The sequence below is a fragment of the Scatophagus argus genome, chromosome 18 (genome assembly GCF_020382885.2).
Source record: "Scatophagus argus isolate fScaArg1 chromosome 18, fScaArg1.pri, whole genome shotgun sequence".
Lineage (NCBI taxonomy): Eukaryota > Metazoa > Chordata > Actinopteri > Scatophagidae > Scatophagus > Scatophagus argus.
Genome location: NC_058510.1, coordinates 19,081,137 through 19,100,095, shown reverse-complemented (window position 1 = coordinate 19,100,095; position 18,959 = coordinate 19,081,137). Strand labels below are relative to the sequence as shown.

The 18,959-nt window shown below is 41.1% G+C and overlaps 1 protein-coding gene across 1 annotated transcript in view; it reads right to left on the bottom strand.

Moving 5' to 3' along the window:
• snx7 (sorting nexin 7) overlaps positions 1-18,147 on the bottom strand; it is a 40,900-nt gene extending 22,753 nt beyond the window's left edge. The window contains exons 1-7 of the mRNA XM_046371189.1: positions 18,014-18,147; positions 7,657-7,845; positions 6,126-6,236; positions 5,195-5,353; positions 4,115-4,313; positions 1,522-1,721; positions 413-499 (exon numbers count right to left, since the gene is read on the bottom strand). Of these exons, the coding sequence (XP_046227145.1) occupies positions 413-499; positions 1,522-1,721; positions 4,115-4,313; positions 5,195-5,353; positions 6,126-6,236; positions 7,657-7,845; positions 18,014-18,097 (1,029 nt within the window). The 5' untranslated portion in view covers positions 18,098-18,147. The remainder of the gene's footprint in view (positions 1-412; positions 500-1,521; positions 1,722-4,114; positions 4,314-5,194; positions 5,354-6,125; positions 6,237-7,656; positions 7,846-18,013) is intronic.
• Positions 18,148-18,959: the final 812 nt, after the last annotated feature.

Here is an 18,959-nt window from a genome sequence, read left to right as displayed (position 1 = left end):
GAACTTTCATTCTTCATCCTTTGTCTTCTGACATTTTGAAACGAGTCGTCATCTGAAGAGGATATGGGAATTTTCATTACGCCACGATTAGCTGCGGGGCTTACAATGTGAAATAATATTGACAGCTCTTACTACCACCGAGCTAAGGACTGACTTCCAGCTGACAAGCCTGGATATCTAGATAATCCTCTAAGGAAGCCTTTTTTCCTCCCCAATATGAGCTCAGGGTGGCCCTGTGGGAGAGGCCCCTCTCCATGCTTCACTTTATTAAAGCTAATCTCTGGGAAGATGACTCGAGGACACACAGACACATCAGCTGGCTCAGAGGGACGCAGGGAGGGAGGAGGGAGGCGTGTGTGTGTGTGTGTGTCTGATTTTCTGTCAGTGTGTGCGGATGTAAAATCGCACTTACTGCTTCTTGGTCAGCTTTTCTGGATACCAGGGCCTCATTCTTGGCTTCAAACTCAGCTTGGATGTTGTCTCTCCGTCTCATCACAGCCTGAAATAGATCAGAAAGACTAATCTCAGTGTTTCTATACTCAGCTTATTCACACACACAGATGGAACAGCCCTCAGGAGCAACGTGAGGTTCAGTACGTTGTTCGAACACGCACCTGGTGGCGGGGATCAGTGGACGGACCGCGCCACCTCCTCCCCACACCCCAAGCATGATTCTACAAATACAACTCGTTTTTACAGCCGTTAAAAGCATCCTAACATTTCTACTGAAGGTGCTCGCTCATGTTCAGCGACTGTTACAAACTTGCCAAAAACGCAAGCGCATGTAGTAAGCAGTACGAATGCCAGTGACAGCATTACTGAGGCTGTGTATTTTATAACATTTACTTTAGTCCCTCTTTCAAACTCTCTCCAAAAGTCAAAATAAAGTAAATGATGCTCAAGAGAGGGGCGGCACGGTGGTGCAGTGGTTAGCACTGTCGCCTCATAGCAAGAGGGTTCCAGGTTCGAATCCCGGTCTGGGCCCTTCTATGTGGAGTTTGCATGTTCTCCCTGTGCCTGCGTGGGTTTTCTCCGGGTACTCCGGCTTCCTCCCACAATACCAAAAACATGCACATTAGGTTAATTGCCTACTCTATATAGTGTGAGAGTGTGTGGTTGTTTGTCTTTGTGTGTTGGCCCTGCGATTGACTGGCGACCAGTCCAGGGTGTACCCTGCCTCTCGCCCGTAGTCAGCTGGGATAGGCTCCAACCCCCCCGCGACCCTGACGGATAAGCAGTATAGAAAATGGATGGATGGATGTTCAAGAGAGAGATGGTGATGAGAGATGGATGGAAAACTGAAAGTAGATGAAATACATGTAACATAGCAAACAGCAGGATTCCAACAAATTATCACCCATGAAGGAAAGTCAGGTCTGGTAAATGATGAATGAGTGAACAACCATGAATAAAATCATCCTTTATGCACTCCAACTCAGGTTCAGATATTCCATTTATATTCCAACATCCACTGGATTAAAACAGAGCCTCCGCTCTTGAGTTGCCATTCACTGGGCTCACCTTCACTGTCTCAGCACAGAGGACATACTCATGCAGGGTGGGGACAAGGACTTCGGACAGATGGTGGATATGTTCTTCTGTTTCCTTGCTGCAATGCTCCACACAGCTGGCCACGCCCTTCAGCGGCTCTGCCAGCTCCTCCTCTGACTCCGCCCACTGGGTGTAGGTGGGGCCATACTGCTTCAGCTCATCCAGATACTCTGCAAGCACAAAGGACTCGTGTAAATGTCAACCAGATGGTTGAATTCAACAGTTACAACGCATCCTTGTGTCCTTTGTCCTTTGAGGTCAGAAGGAGCTGACTGATGTCTTGCAAGTAATAATAAATACTGAGCCCTGTGTTTGCAGATTGATCATCACTGGTTACATAGAGAATGCAGAAAAAGTCTAGTTATTTTCTCTTATTTCTCTTATCAGATATTCACAAACATTGAATTTCTTCTTCAAAAGAAAATCTGTCAAAATTAAAATTATTACAACTGTAAATCTCCTCCAATCCACCTCCAATTTTTTATTGTTTTCTAATTTACTCAACTTACCGACACTATCAGTCACCTTCTCCTTCAGTGGTTTTTCTTTATTTTCATTATTTTCAACGCTGTATATTAACACTGAAGAAATCCAAATTATGAAAGAATACATATGGAATTATGTAGTAAACAAAAAAAAAAGGATATGTTTTATATTTTAGATTGTCCCAAGTAGCTACGTTTTGCTTTGGTGACAGGTTTCAAGGATTCAAGGAGCTTTATTGTCATTTCACACATGTAGAAACATGAGGTGGAACGAAATTAGTTTCCCTGGTCCCGGTATAAGCCCAATAACTACAAATACTAATGCTATAAATATAAAAATCAGAATCAGAATCAGAATCAGAATTCCTTTATTAATCCCTGGAGGGAAATTCTTGTTTCTACAGACAATTGCACATGCAGTATTCCCGACCAAGAAAGGAGAAAAGTGCAGAGTATATAAATAGGATAAACACTATACACTATAACACTATACAAACACTATATATAACACTATACAAATATAAAAACAACCAGAATAAAAGTTATAACCAGTGAACATGCACACTCACGGCATTCTCTCATCAGATTCACAAGGCAGTCACCTGGAGTGGTTTCCATTTCACAGGTGTGCCTTGTCGAGAGTTCATTTGTGCCATTTATTGCCTTCCTAATGTGCTTTAGCCCATCAGCTGTCTTGTGCAGAGGAAGGGTGGGTACAAAGTCAATAGCCCTATTAGTGCTACTACAACTACTGTACATATCCATATTATGGCAAGAAACACTCAGTTAAGTAAAGAGAAAAAAGTCCATCCATTGCTTTAAGAAATAAAGGTCAGTCAGTCCAAAAAAATCTGCCTCATAAGAGGAAAGGAAAGGAAGACCGAGGCCTACCTCTGCTGCAGAGGATAAGTTTATTAGAATTACCAGTCTCAGAAACCACCAGGACTTCATGGTTGAATTACCGCAAAGAAGTTATTACTACAGAAGAACAACAAGCAGAAGAGACCTGCTTGGGCCAAGAAACACAAGGAATGGACAATAGACTATTGGAAAACTGTCCTTTGGTCTGATGAATCCAAACTTGAGATTTTTGGTTCTAAGCACTGTGTCTTTTAAGACATAGGGAGGGTGAACGGACAGTTATGTAAGGGCTATCTGTCCAAGAATGAGAGTGACGGAGTGCTGCATCAGATGACCAGGTCTCCACAATCACCAGATCTAAATCCAGTTGGTCTGGGATGAGTTGGAACAGAGAGTGAAGGTAAAGCAACCAACAAGTACTCAACACCTTTGGGAACTCCTTTAAGACTGTTGGAAAACCATTCCAGGTGACCACCTCACGAAGTTGACTGAGAGAACGTCAAGAGTGTGCAAAGCTGTCATCAAAGCAAAAGGTGGCTTCTTTGCAGAATCAAAATAACATATTAAAGTTAAAGTTAAAGTTAAAGTGACATATTTTGTCATTGGAGGGAACTCACTCCAACGAAATTTGTTCTCTGCATTTAACCCACCCAAGTGACGTGCACACACACACAGCAAACCCGGGGCAGTGGGCAACCGCGTGCAGCGCCCGGGGAGCAGTGGGGGTTAGGTACCTTGCTCAAGGGTACCTCATTGCAAAGCCTGTCAGACATGGTCCGGGAAACCGTAATACAGGAAATGAAGGAAAGTGAGTTTGAGTACTCAAGGGTACCTCAGCCATGGACACCGGTACGGGGAATCGAACCAGCGATCCACCGGTTACGGGTCCGACACCCATCACCGACATATTCTGGGTTATTTAACATGTTTTTGTTGACTACATAATTCCATATCTGTTCTGTCATCATTTCCACGTCTTCAGTATTAACAATGTTGAAAACAATAAAAATAAAAACTGAGTCAGGACAATATTATCTTAATCTTAAACAGTGCAAGAAATCCCACTCATCACCATGGAAAATAAGGGACAGATTGTACTATATTTCAAATATTAGTTACTGCAAGATTTGTTTTCTAACAATTCTTTTGTTTCATGGTACAACATTTTAAACTTCACAGGTACAAAACAAACAGGTACAGCACAGTGTTTCTGTTACCTTTCTGTTCCTTGATGATCCTCTGGGTGACTTTGTCCACGGAGCAGATTTTGTTACTGAAGTCCTCCATGTACTCTTGCATCAGACTGAACTCCTCTGGTCGGTTCTTCAGGCCTCGCACCGAGTTGGCTACCGCTCTCACTGTCTCGCCCATCCTGCTGAGGAAGCCTGGACCCTGTTTCCTGTGGGGCAACAACTCCTGCCGCAGTCACGCAACAGGGCAACAAAGCTAAGCATCAGTGTTGATAAGGTAACGACTACCAACGTCTCTGCTGAAACTGTTGGACGGGATGCTTAATTATGTTGCGCAGCTACTTGGAAACTGGGGCTGTTAAGGGCCTATTCTGTAGGGAAGTACTGGGTATTCATGGCATGTTATAATTCCTTCATAACGCTTTATAATTGTCACACCTTGTGTTTTGGTTATGTTTTGTCCTTTGGTTTCTACTCCATGTGTCATGTTTCTTATGCGTCTTGTCATGTGTTTCCATGTATTAGGTCCTAGGTTTTTGTCATGTCCTGTTTTATTTTGAAAGCGTCACTTCCCCTGTGTGTCTGTTTCATGTAACTTTGCTTTTGGTCATCCTGATTGCTTTCTCCTCCCTTAATGTGTTTCACCTGTCTCTCGTTATGTTGTCTATTTAGTCCTCGTCTTCCCCGTCACTCTTTGTCAGGTTGTTGTTTTGTCTTCTTGTCAGGAATTGTTTGCCATGTCAGGATTGTCTTTGTCTTGTCTTGCCAGGATTTTTTGCTGATCCCCATGCCACAGTGTGTGTCTGTTTTGAATTGTTTTGATTTAAATTAAAGACTATTTTGCTGGACCTCTGCCTGTCTGTCCTTATTTGACTCTGCATCAGGGTTCAGCTCTCTGCGTCAGCGACGACGCTGCTTTGTGACAATAATAAGCGTTCATACACACACATAATGATTTCCGATGCACCATATCAACAGTCACAAGACATTACAGGCGTGTCTTCGAATGAATTCTGTGTTTAATGGTCTTAGGGATGCTCCTGGCTAGTCAGTGTGTGAACAGAGAGAGAGAGAGCGAGAGAGCGAGAGAGGGAGGGAGGGAGGCACCTGTGCAGTGAGGAAGACCTTCAGGTGCTGGCTGTAGGACAGTATGGGATGCTCAGATATCTTGTTGAGGAAGCGGTGCAGAGCTTTCCTTCTGGTCTCAATGAAGTCAGTGTTGAAGCGTTCCATCATGCCTTTCATCACAAACTTCTCTGGCAGTGGCTGAGGATGCAGCGAGACACACATTCAGATTCGGACAGTTAAGAGAAGATTACATTTTTATTGTTTTTCTAACCTGGTAGTTCTCTGACATTCAGTACTTTTACACATTAAGAGTGCTTTGTGTGTCTTAGAAATGTTTCAATGACTTTTACTCAGAAATAGCATTTCAGTTGAAGGGTGAAAGGGGCCTATGTTTTCATTTCATTTCGATTTCATATACCAAGCTTAAAGCCATCTGGGAATGTAATTCAGGACTGTTCGCACCTATTCATTTGGAAAGAGAAATGACCAATGGGGAAATTCTAGCGCTCAAAACAATCAATGGTGTAACTTCAGCACAAAGTCAGTAACAGACTTTGGCATTTATACTGCTGGCTCCACTTGCTCAGCCAGCAATCACTTTTTACTCTGATACCGCAGAAAAGCTCTGAATTACATGATTATGAGAGAAGATCTGTGGAATCTGTTCAGAGAGAATTATCTGTATAAGAATGTATTATTAAGAATTTGTTCATATTCAGCTACATCTCTAAAATGCTTCCTAATAACTGAGAAAATGACTGAAAAACCAAAGGAATACTGGACGGAAAGAAAAATACCTTAAAAAAAAATCTCCACTAAGTGCTTTGGAAAATGGCTGGAGGTAATGCTAAGTATGTGTGACTTGTGGTAAAGAAGCAGAAACATCCCAAACGTTTCTGCTCCGGTCCAAGTGGACTCTTCAGGAGCCCACAGATGCGTTCAGCAGATGATGTTGTGTGCAAACACATACGTGGACGATGAGCGTCGGGTGGTTTTCTTCCAGTCTGCTTCGGAGCCACAGGAAATCCTGGTAGCGCCGGCGAACCTCATACTCACTGGAGTCAAACTCGCTTCGTGTGGTCTGGGGAGAGAAGTTGCAAATCACTACCAGGACACCATGAGGCTTAATCCTTAATATCTGTGAGCATTAGCCTATACCTATACCTGGTCAGAGACGTGAGCATATATTTATGTCCCGACTACCTGACACTAGCAAATACTGTATGATGAAAGCCATTTTACTTAGGAACTGCACTTGGCTACAACGTTTAGTCCACATCCTGCATTCAGGTATTGGTGAGTAACGTAGGCATTCAATAGTTTCATAATAATTTGCATGCAGTTTCTATAATAACATGAATAAAGTCAATTAAAAAAAAAGTATAGAAAAGAAAAAAAAAATGGATACACAGCAAATATGCAAGTTCTGTCCTAAATTTGAAGAGTAAAACTTCTACTCATAAAAAATAAATTGTTCATTTTTTTTTAACTGGTCTTCAGTAAGAATAGGTCATTAAAAATTAGCAGTCTGCATTGAAATGAAACATTTGAGGGTGAGGAATATTTTTTAAGCCATAAAGTATGTATATCCTAAAAAAGTTGGGTATTCTGTGTAAAATATAAATAAAAAGAGAAAGCAGTGATTTACAAATCCTTTTTTTTATTTTATTTTATTTTGTGATGTTTCTCAACACACTATTGAAAGGAATTGAAGAACTTCACCATCAGGAGAAATCTAGCTTGCCCATCTACTCACACTACAGTCTGTTCTGACACTGTCTGTGAGCGTAGTGCCACTTCTCCTATGTAACGTACGCCTAGTTGTGCTATTGTTTTAAGCTTGTGAATGCACCTTGTTGGTACAGTCTGTTTTGATAGGCTGTGCCATTTACAAGAACAGCTGACTGTATGTACGGTCGGGGAGGCTCAGGCCGCACGCTGTGAGGCGACACAACAGCCTGGCTTTGTCAGCACAACTGAGAAACCAGAAGTGTATGGGCGTGTGTGTGCATGCGTGCGTGTGCGTGTGTGTGTGTAAGTATAGGACGACGTGTGCCGCATTATGTTGTGCAAAATAGGACAACAAAGAGTCTGAGCAACTGTGGTCATTAAGCAACACTTTCAAATCTTCAACAATTAGTGTCCCTATTAGCCAAACGCTTTAACGCAGGGTTGTTAAAGGAAAGGTGGCAGAACACACTGTTACGTGCACCTGTCCCAACTTGTCTGGAACCTGTTGCAGGCTTCAAATGAGTCAGGATAATTTTGAAAATGCATTCAAACGCATTCAGCTCTCAAAGCAGCTAGCTAACCACTGTTATCAACCAAATGTAAAGGAGAAAAACACTGGCCTTCAATATGTAGAAGAGCAAAACTATAAAGTGGCAGAAAACGGAAACACTCAAGTAAAGTACAAATACCTCAAACTTGTACTACAGTACAGTACTTCAGGAAATGTGTTCAGCTATATTCCATCACACAGTACAGTAAGAGCTCCTCACCTTGGTCACGACTCTGTACGTGATGAAGGTTTCAATGGCAGTGACATGGCTCTCTGGGTTATCAACAGTGACGAAGAGGTCTTTGATGTCGGCATCATGCTGCTCCTCCTCGTCTTCCTCAAGTCTATACTGGTTGACCATGGAGCTGGGAGAGTTGGGCATGGGACTTTCATCTGCCAGTGAGGTGTTCTGGACCAATGAGACAATGCCAAGAGATGTCACGGTTAAGCCCACAGTGTTGGTCACAGCGAAAACAAGTTCTACAAGCTCCGTCACTCTTCACGTAAACACGAATGTCTTCAAGCCTAAGAAGCATGGCGTACAAGTACCCAAGAACAGTTGTATAGGTATAGCCTCACAGGTGTAGCTTACACATGGAGGAATGCTCTTACTCAGCTCTACACAGACACATTTACAGGCGAGTACATGTGTAGGAAACAAGACAACTCCGTTTTTGGATCTGTTAAAGCAACCTGTGCAATCTGTGACATTCTCATTTATAGCAAGCTCTACTAGAGTTTTAAAACCTTTTGGCTGCTGTTACTGTAGTATATATTTCTCTTGCGTTGGATCAAACATATGTGCTCAGGTTTGAATTTTGATTTTCAATTTCAAGCCCATAACCTGCCAGAAAACATAAGCCTTCGTTCTAACAGAATGAAAGTGAAAGTGAAACATCAACCACGTAAACTTGTGTTCTCTCCTCTTCAAGTTCAATGCCGGTAAAATAACAGCAACATTAAGTTGATGTAATAGCTTGCAGTACATCTCTCCCTGGTCTGTCTGTGAAACACTTTTCATAAGCTCCAGTTCAGAAAAGATAACTGCATTGGAACATGCATTCATATATGTGTGCACAGATGCCTTTATATTTGTGTGTACAAAATAAAACTTTCCACAGCAACTTCAGTCCGGACCAGTCAGTTCAGACATTATGTGGAATGGCTCAAATGAAAGGCTAAAAGAGAACGATTATCTAGTCTTTCAGTCGAAGTTTAGGTTAGAGCCCAATCAACCCTGGAGGATACGGCGGCTACCCTCAGGTGACCATACTGTTTAGGAACACCCACACAGTTCTGTCATCAGTTTACGGTTGTGTGCTTGTGCGGGTGTATGTGTGTTTAAAGGAGCAAAATCAATCTGCCAGTTCCTCAGAGGCTCAGTGAACAGAGTTTTATCATGTTTGATACAGAGACCCTGTTCAGACCTGGTATTAACATCTGAACAGCTCTAAGTACAGCTCTGAATATACCCAAAATGCACTGCGATCCAATCACACAGACCACATCTGGAGGTGGTCTGGGTCACATATGATCCACTGACATATATTAAGATGAATAAATCGCCTCTACTTCCTGTCACTGTGCCAAGTGAAGCCAAAATATCCTGGGTACAAGCGCTGCCATCTTGTGCTGCCACATGAGCCAGCTGTGACCAGTGCTCAGCTGTCAATCATGTTTAACCCCCTTTTCATTGCATCAAATATCTAATTAAAGCTAACTTAACAGAAAATTAACACTTGAACATTCAACAGTGTGATAAGAACTACCTAAAATGACAGAGACCATCTTTGGGAAAAATCAATTTGATGTGTACACTGAGTTTTAAATTTAGTGAAAATCCCATCTGTCAACATGGAGGGGGAGGGGTTTCTGACCTGTACTGGAACCAGCCACCAGGGGGCAATGGAGATGGTGTGGCTTGACTTTTGGGGAGCGCATGTTGGCCATATTTATAAGCAGCTGATAATAGGACTACGTTCTTTCAGCAGTATGTATGCAGCTGTGTCGGGCAAATTGAATGTTACATGCTATCTGATTTCAGTCGGTTCACTGTAATGCAAATTATGTCTGTGTGCTCTTAAAAATTACAGAATTTAATTTTGAGAGTTGTTACATGAGGACAAACGCAATAAACTTTGCAAAGTGGCTACACCAAATTCAACATAAATGTAAATTATTACGTCATTTCTTTCTTTATAAAAGGAGGCATCACTGTACCTGCCTGTCTGCATTTTTTTCTTCAAGTGTATCTCATTGGCTGAAATTTAGTAGTTGTCTGAACAAATGTCTGCAACAAATTCATTTCATGAATCCAACAAATGTTAAGGATTAAATTGTTTCTTTGTATAAAAAGTATTGTGTTGTTTGTCCCAGTGATATACATGTTTCTTTACTTATAGGGCAAGGAAGTGAGATAAGATCACAAGTTGAGACTCCACTCATTACTGATTATTACTCATTACACATGTGGAGTCTCACACTGCAACTTCAAGGATGGACGGCAAGAACCCCCGTCTGAACAGTCCCATTCAAAAACCCAAATGCAAAATCAACAATTTGGCTTTTTAAAGGGTAGTGTGCCAGAACATTTATAATAGTCTCCAGTTTCCTTCATAGTTTCCAGTGATTGGCTAGGGGCGCAATAAAAACTGGAGCCAAGAAATAGCGAGCCCAAGATTTCTTCTGGCATTTGAGGTGGTTGTACTAATCTGATTTCACAGTGACAAAAGTACTCCTGACTGTCTTCGTCTTCTCTGAATCCAGTTCCACACTGCAGATCGCACATCTTCGTGTGGCACAAGCACAGAGGTTTCCTCAGAACAAATTTTTTGTTTTTCTTCACATTTTTATTGTTTCTATTTTCCTTTTACAGAAGGTTTCTGTTTCAAAGGAATTTACTCTCCTTTCTTTGAGACACACTATATTTATTAAGATTAATATCCTGCCTGCCCCCTTGTGCGCAGTCTGTGTTGTGGTACGATATCCATTTGTTATTTGATGATACAGCTTAAGGAGAAGTCAGGGGCCTTTTTTGTTTTAACAACAGAACTCTCAGCTAAAACAAAAACTGCAGAATAGTCACCAAAAATGAGATGAAATAGTCCTACAGACTAAAAATTGAATATATCGAATATATTATACACCAGTTATTATAATGGTGACATCCAAAAATTTATTGCACAGAAAAGAAAGCATTTTAAGGAGCATTCTAGGAGACCATGACAGCTCTGATTTTCAGAAGTTAGTATTTTCAATTGTGATACACCCAGTTTATCTTTGTCTGCTAACTCTGGAAGCCATCTGGGGCCTGTGGGCACATTTTCTATTTGCAAACCTATCCAGATGGTGTGTGGGGTGAGAACTTGATAGATGCTGAACGTGCTTAGTAAAAAGTTGGACTGGATTAATCCCCAATTAGTCCATCCCTCTCTTGCTCACAGACTGTACTTATTCAGTAATGAAGAGTGAAACTGTTGCCTTTTTTTCTACACTCTAACCAACAGCAATTTACAACAGTGAGACCAACAGAAAAATAAGCTTTGATTCCGAGATTATAGAGAAACATTCCAAGCAACCAAGAGTGAGGAGGGCAAAGATCAGCTGTGACCACAATAATTTTACCATAAGAATGATCATGCATTTAAACAAGGATGAATAACAACATTCATTGCATAGATCCAAGCTACTGGAAATCCCTTGGAGCATGTGATTTTGAGGCTAGAAGGTTAGATACTGGCTTGGTATCTAACTGAGTCAAAGTGAAACAAATAAGCAAACCAGAGCATTTCTCAATAGTATTTCATGTGGCTCACATCATGTCTAGGTAAGGGTGGCAGGTGACTGAAGAAAAATTGCAATTCTCAAGACAACTTTCTATTCAATATTTCTCTTTTTTCAGTGGCCTCCAACAAACCCCTATAAGACCTACACATCTGCCGGCTAAACTTCATGGCTTGACAACACATGCAAGCTTCTGAGTGAGTCAAGGGACTGCAGCTATTTCAGACATATCTGTAATGATAGTAGGACACAGAGGCCTGAAAACTACAGCCAAGATTACAGCTAAAAATAAAGAGAGCTCCAGATATGGAAGAAAACCAAGCTTTCCTGTATGTACCATAAGCCTTGCAATTTTAATTGGAATTGGAGTATAAATTTGTGCTCAGTTGTCAAGTAATTGTAGTTTAGCTTTCCTAAAATCATGCAAGCAATTTCTAACAGTGATTGCTGTAGTGGCTGTCAATCAATGGACATAAGAACCCAAGAACAAAATTATTTCACAAAAGGTGAAGTTTAATAAGTATTTAATAATAATAATTTCACTGAGTTATAGAAGCTAGTGGAAGAGAAGCTAACTGGAATGTGACATCAAAACTTTGACCCCCTTTTCTCTTACGCACATCTGCTTCCAACACTCGGTCGATATTTTGGAATGCATGTCAAGGCATAACTGTGAAGAAGACTGAGCTGGTGTTCCTTCAGGACAACAGACACTCATGCCAAACTGTGACAAGACTGTGCTGGTATTGACGCAGATGGTGAGGAATCTGGGTACGACCCACACAGTAAACACTGAAGGTACTCTAAACATGCAATATTTATAGTAGATTCGCCCTATTCAGCATGAGGATGGCATGACCAATCCTCAATGAGGTACTCATCATCTCCAAGCTGGACCAACGCAACTCTCTTCTCACTGGAACTTAAGTACTGAGCCTGATTCACACCAAACCAGAAACAAAACGCTAAGCTGCAGCAGTGTTTCTTCAGAACTTCTTCAGAAGTTTCCCAAAAGAAAAAAAAAATCCACAAGTTGAAACACATTCAACGTCTGGAGAAATGCAACCCAATGTTCGTTGCCTCAGACAACATCATGCTGCCAGGAGACAACAGAGGAAGACAAATACTTCACCCACTACACCCCCAAGTTAGAAGCCAGAAACCAGTAGCTTTCCATGCAGTTTACAGAACAAACAATAAGAGTGATGGCCACCCCATTACTTCAGAATCCTGTGGAATGAACTCCCCACTGAAGTCAGCACAATAGTCAAGCCCATGTTCTACCACACAAAGCCCACATTCTTCACTACAACCTGACACCCCAATCTAGTACCATCTTGTTTCCTAGCTTTTAAGCTAGTATGGACAAGAAGAGGGGAAATAAGAACATCCAGAACTCTTCGACACCTGGTCAACTCCAGGTGATGAAGAACATGTGCAAAGATTCAATGCTCTTGAACAGCTACAACAACTGCGATTCCAAAAAAATGGGAACAGTGTGCAAAATGTACTCAACTGGAACCAGTACAAAGACAATAAAATGTCTTTAATGTTTTATACTTCTTAAACTTCATTGATTTATGTAAATTTATGCCAGCAACATGTTTCAAACAAGTTGGGACATAGACAACAAAAGACTGAGAAAGAAACACCTGCTTGGACCATTTTACAGGTAAACAGGTTGGCTGGTAACAGCTGATAGCGTGATGACTGGGTATGAAAGGGGCATCCTTGAAAGGCTCAGTCGTTTACCAGCAAGGATGGGGTGAAGTTCATGTGCCACGTCATGTTTGGCACATGATTGTGTACAATCATGAGTTGAACATACGATTGTATAAATAATATTTACAACAGGGGCTCAAAAGCACTTCATTAAACAATTAAGTCTGGTTCTATTTACTTTTTAAACAGCATTCTAACACTTTTGGAATCAGGGTTATATGTGGTCCCTGTGTTGAGATCATCAAGTTAGCACTGTTACCATGACCATGTTAGCATGATGATGATTTAAATTTGCTGTTGAATCTTTTATATCTTCTCTACCTCAACAGTGTACAGAATATTCAGGTTACAGAACTTTAATTTTTAGCTGACTCTGACCATCTGAACACCGTTCACTGACTACTTTTTAGCAACACATTACATCAGAAATCGCTAATCAACGTTAATTCCATGAGTGACTCAATGTCAGGCCAAACTGAAACTTGATGCAATGCTGTGTTTGTATGCTTTCCATATGCTTTTTCAGCGCATTTTGTGTGGAATGAACCTCTGCTCCAACAGAAACGCTGTTTTTATAATTCACATTACAAAGAGCAGAAGTAAAATTGAGGGAAACAAACACTGGTAGTGTCTTGACACATCAGTAGGATATGCCACTTTCCTTTTCCGTCAGCTCTCCAAAAAAGCAGTATTTCACCTATCAAATTTGCTGGCAGGCTTGGCTACAATACAGTGACTACAGTGCTCTCTGTTTTAAGCTTCAGTACGATGCAGACTCACCTCTTTACATCATCAAAGTAGAGGGGTTTAAGGTTAACTTATACAGATTGTGTCACACACACACACACACCAAATTCAGCACCTTCGGTTCCTCAGCAATACACTCCCCAAGTATGACGTAGATCAGAAGAACCATTCTTGATGGACAGACAGACAGACAGACAGACAGACAGAGACTCTTTGTTTTATGGTTAAATATCTCATCTCCCCCTCCCCACCTTTGAGTGTAGCTGTGCAGAACAAATACAAACACATGTTCCGACAACTTGTTATACGACCCACTTCCTTGTTTCAGTACCCATACCCTTAGGCATTTTTAAGAGCACTTTACATTTGTTTCAAGATCCATTATAGCTACACATTCAGAAAAGTGAAAAAAGAAGAAGATGGAACTGGTATATTTTTCATGTGGTGAAAAATATACTGATGAAGTTTTTGAATATTTTATGGACCTTTGGGGATAGAGAACTTTGTCAACATCTACAGAAAGAGGCAATTATTTAAATGATAGATAGATAGATAGAGATAGAAACACATCACAAACACTGTCAATTTCCCTTGGGGATGAATAAAGTATCTATCTATCTAACATTGGGGATATGGCAATACCAACACAGGTTGCCATCTGAAAATAAAATATTTAAAATACTGTAATGGTGACATGTGTTTGAGCCATATAAAAACGGGCCTTTTCACAGTGGACTTGGCACATTCAAATTATGTAGTTTATGCAAACAGCAATGCTGCCTACAGGTCTGTGTTCTGTAACCACAGCTGAGAATCTGCTGAGGTCAGCAGATGACTCAGAGCCTCGCCACACTACACTGCTCCACACACTATGAAACGATGATGATGATGATGTGATGACTTCTCTCTCCCAGATAGCCTGCTTATTATCTCACCATGCAGCAAGGAGCTTTCACTCCGTCTACTTTTCTAGGAACCAAAAAAAAAACAAAAAACATAGCAGCCCCTGGTCTAATTTTAATTTCTACAGAAAACAGCTAAATGTTATGTAAACTAAATTACGCAAAGAGTAACAACAACTAATCTGCATGTCTTTGTGATGAACTGGTTCTTATGAAAACCTCCTGAGGAAAGGGGGAAGCAGCGATTTCTACCTCTGTTTACAGATACAAACGAATGTTAAGTGCGGCCAGAGCTGCAGGAAAAGGCACGTTCGACCATCTGATCTACATACACACATCCAAGGTATTCCACAATATATTAATCACCTATGATCTCTGTCTTTGTCTAATGACATGAACAGATTTCTTCTGGTCAAGGCAGATGGCCGCCCATCTTGAGCCGGGGTCTGCTCCGAGGTTTCTGCCTTCTAAAAGGCAGTTTTTCCTCGCCACTGTCGCCAAGTGCTTGCTCAAGGGGGAATGTTGGGCTCTCTGTATTACAATTTAATTAAAGAGTTTGGTCTTGACCTGCTCTAACTGGAAAGTGTCATGAGATAACTTTTGTTGTGAATTGGCGCTATATAAATAAACTGATATGAATTGAATTCATAATCGTTCACTCCAGTCCATATTGTCCATATGTTGCCCATTTCAGTAGCATCCCCCTATGTTTACTGACAACTCTATGGTCTTTATCTCCATCACAGTGCTGTGAAACATTTCTCCAAAAGCAGCAGTATAGCACCAGCGTAACCGAACACATCTGTTAAATGATCGGCTGCTTACATGTCATTTGCTTGTTGCATTCAAGCAAAACTAGTAAACATTTTATCAAACTATAGTTCTTATTGATATTGATTAAGTGTCTATCATTGCCCAGGTTCATCACTACAAGTGGCACCTCTCACATCGCCACGTTGTTTTCACATAGTCATTTGGTGTGCTGCTATGTCGCCATCATAAAAAGTATTCATTATATATGCTAGTTAACAGTTTCACAAAAAATAAGAGACCACGCAAGAGCCACCACTCAGCGTTACTAATCTTATTTCTCCAAGCTGGAATCACAACACTTCAATAATAATTTGTTTTTTTGGCAGCATAGGTGCCCTGATTACAAAATGATTAGCCTATTTTTTTTGGCCTTTACGGTGTGAGTCAACAGTGGTGGTGCATTCAAGTTGATGCCTGAGCAAATAATGAATTGACTGATTACCATCAAAAACTGCCATATATTCTCTGGTTGCAATTTCTTGAATGTGAAGATTTGCTGCTTGCTGGTTGTAAAGTTTATGTGTTTGGCTTTTAGAATGTTGGTTGGACAAAACAAGACATAAGAGCTGGACTCTGGGAAATTGTGTTCTGTTGCCATTCCATACAACACCCCTGCCATAAACTCTACCTTTACAAAGATAACAGTATATAAAAACTGTAGATTCAATTTCAGATTTCTTGCTGAGGTCCCAGATGAAGGTGGTGTTGTACTGAACTACCTTATATTGAGTCATTTCCATTGTTTTGTCTTGCAAATGTACACACATGATGGGGTAAGACTATTTGAAACACCTCTGAATATAATGCAGTCCAGTCCAACACCACCGCTTACTATGACCTCAATGCTGGAACATATAATTGAGTTAATACCTTTGTGACAGTGTCAACAGAACTGTTACATTGGATTGCATTAATACATACACATGTACCTAGTTTGCTACCACTCTAGTGTATAGTGTACAGTGTACAAGGACTGTGGTCGTGTACCTGAATGGAGCATGACTAGTGATCTGTGACTAAGTAGACTAGAGTCAGAGTCAGTTCTGCTGGGTGGCATGGTGGTGCAGTGGTTAGCAAGAGGGTTTCAGGTTCGAATCCTGGTCTGGGCCCTTCTATGTGTTCTGTTCTCTGCAGTCATGTTCTCCCTGTGCCTGCGTGGGTTTTCTCTGGGTACTCCAGCTTCCTCCCACAATACCCAATACCACAATACCCACAATAGGTTAACTGGCTACTCTACATTGCCCCTAGGTGGGAGTGTGAGAGTGTGTGGTTGTCTGTCTTTGTGTGTTGGCCCTGCGATTGACTGGCGACCAGTCCAGGGTGAACCCCGCCTCTCGCCCGTAGTCAGCTGGGATAGGCTCCGGCTCCCCCTGCGACCCTGACAGATAAGCGGTATAGAAAATGGATGGATAGACTAGAGCTGTACTTCAATTCACATTTTGACCTAAATCAAAAAGCACAGCAAAACACAGAAGGAAGCCATTTTCAGCCCGATCTTTGATTTTTCCACTACCCCTAAAGCACGTTCATACATTTGACAACAACACATTTAAGTAAACACAGGATGTGTACAACTTGTCAAGCGGCAAGGGCCTTAATAAATATGAAGCCAAGGGAAAATAATTTGTTGTGCACAGACACATGCAACTGTTTTGCATACAGAGAATGTTGCTACCAAATGCATGTAAAAATGTAACAATATAATGTGATTCTGATTGTGTGCATCGTCTTTGTCAAATCATCAGCAGGTATACTTAAAGGCACAGTTCGCCCAAAATTAAAAATGCATATTTTTCCTCTTTCCTGTAATGCTTTCCTTTCTGCACACTCATACGGAAAGAAAACAGCTCCTGCATGAAACTGCTAACACCAAGGACAATAGATTATCTCGAGTAACTAGGTCATGATTTCTGGAACGAGACATTGCTGCTGAGTTTTTCAAACAAAAAGTCGGGTGACATGTACTTTCATTATATTTGAGAGAAGGCAGACATCTCTACAGCTTATGTATTTGAAACTCTACAACTGACACCAAAACAATCTAGATGGATAAAATGCACTACAGGTAAGAGGAAGAACATGTATTTTCATTCGGAGCTGACCTATCCCTTCTATATAATCCACTAATATGATCGATTAATCAGCAGTTGAACCTGGAAGTGCTCAGTCGAGTCTCAGTGCATCTGAACCAGGACTAAGAGCTGATGATCGTTTTAAAGCCAATTCGACTTGAAAAGGAAGGCCTATAAATGAATAAAAGCTCTTAGGTGCTTTTAGAAAATAAAAGTGAATGATTCCAGAACTGTTTTGGATTCGGCATTGGTCTAAACGGACAGTCGGGTCCTAAGGTCAGCTCATCAGCTGATGGTGGGCGTTTGGTTTTCTTCCTTCCTTACAGGAGCGTATTGTGGTGACGATGGGCACCACGGACTGGAACTGCACCCAGAACGGACGAAACTTGTAACATAACAGGCTATACTGCCCCACACGTGAGAGTTAAAGCGGGTATGTTAGTGCTGTGGTCAGGTCCACGTAGCCAGACAGGCACTGGAAGTGTGTCGAGCCGAGAGTGTGAAACTTTCGTCTTGTTTCCAAACAGTTTCTGTTTACCTTGCTAAAAACCTCCAGGTCGTCGTCCTCGTCCAAGTCCAACATGTGTCCCGAGAAATCCGCAGGGACGGTCGGTCCGCTCATCTCTCTGTCAAACTTTCTAAATGAACCGAGCTCATCAGAACGACCTAAGGAATAAACTTCCACAACTTCGGAGCAGCAGACGCCGAAAGCTAGCAAGAACCACACTTCCTGTGAGCGTTTTCAAAATAAAAAGCCGAGTGTGGACAATTACGTTTGGGTGAGTCTGATTCAACACTCACAGGACATCATTTGCCATGCTTTCACAATAAATATATATATTTTTTTATTATTGTCAAAAAAACAGGAGGAAATCAGAAGAATAGAATTCAGTTCAATTGTTGATTATTTATTATTGATTACATTCGATCATGTTAAAATCGTGTCGGCAGCTGTACTTCCCAGATAAACAGATAATTTGAAGGCTAGTTGTCTGCGTTAGTTCACACAGCCCCAGCCTGACCATCATTTTGTTGGCCATGAAAAATCTATTCCATTTATTTCTTTTATTCTGAATCTATAATTTTCACAATAGAATCTTTTTTTTAAATTATTTTTTTAGATTTGTCCTCATTCAGTACTGAAACTAGTTTATCTAAATATTTCTTACGCATATCGTCTTTTCGTTTTTACATGTTTCACAACAATCATATATTCGGTTGAAACTGAGGCGCATTCATTTATACAAAACTAGTTTAATGAGCTTTTATTTTTGTGAAAGGCCAGTGTATTTCCTGTGCGGCGCAGGCAATCGTTAGAGCGCAGATGCGGAAGAATCAGAGGGGAAAAAAAAATCACTCCCTTTATTATTAAGCTGGGAGGAACAAGGTACAAGGCTCGAACCAATAGGAAAAAAATGTGGTGTTGGAGATGTGCTGTACAGTGACGTCACCTGTGGACGGAAAAAAACAATAATGATTAACCT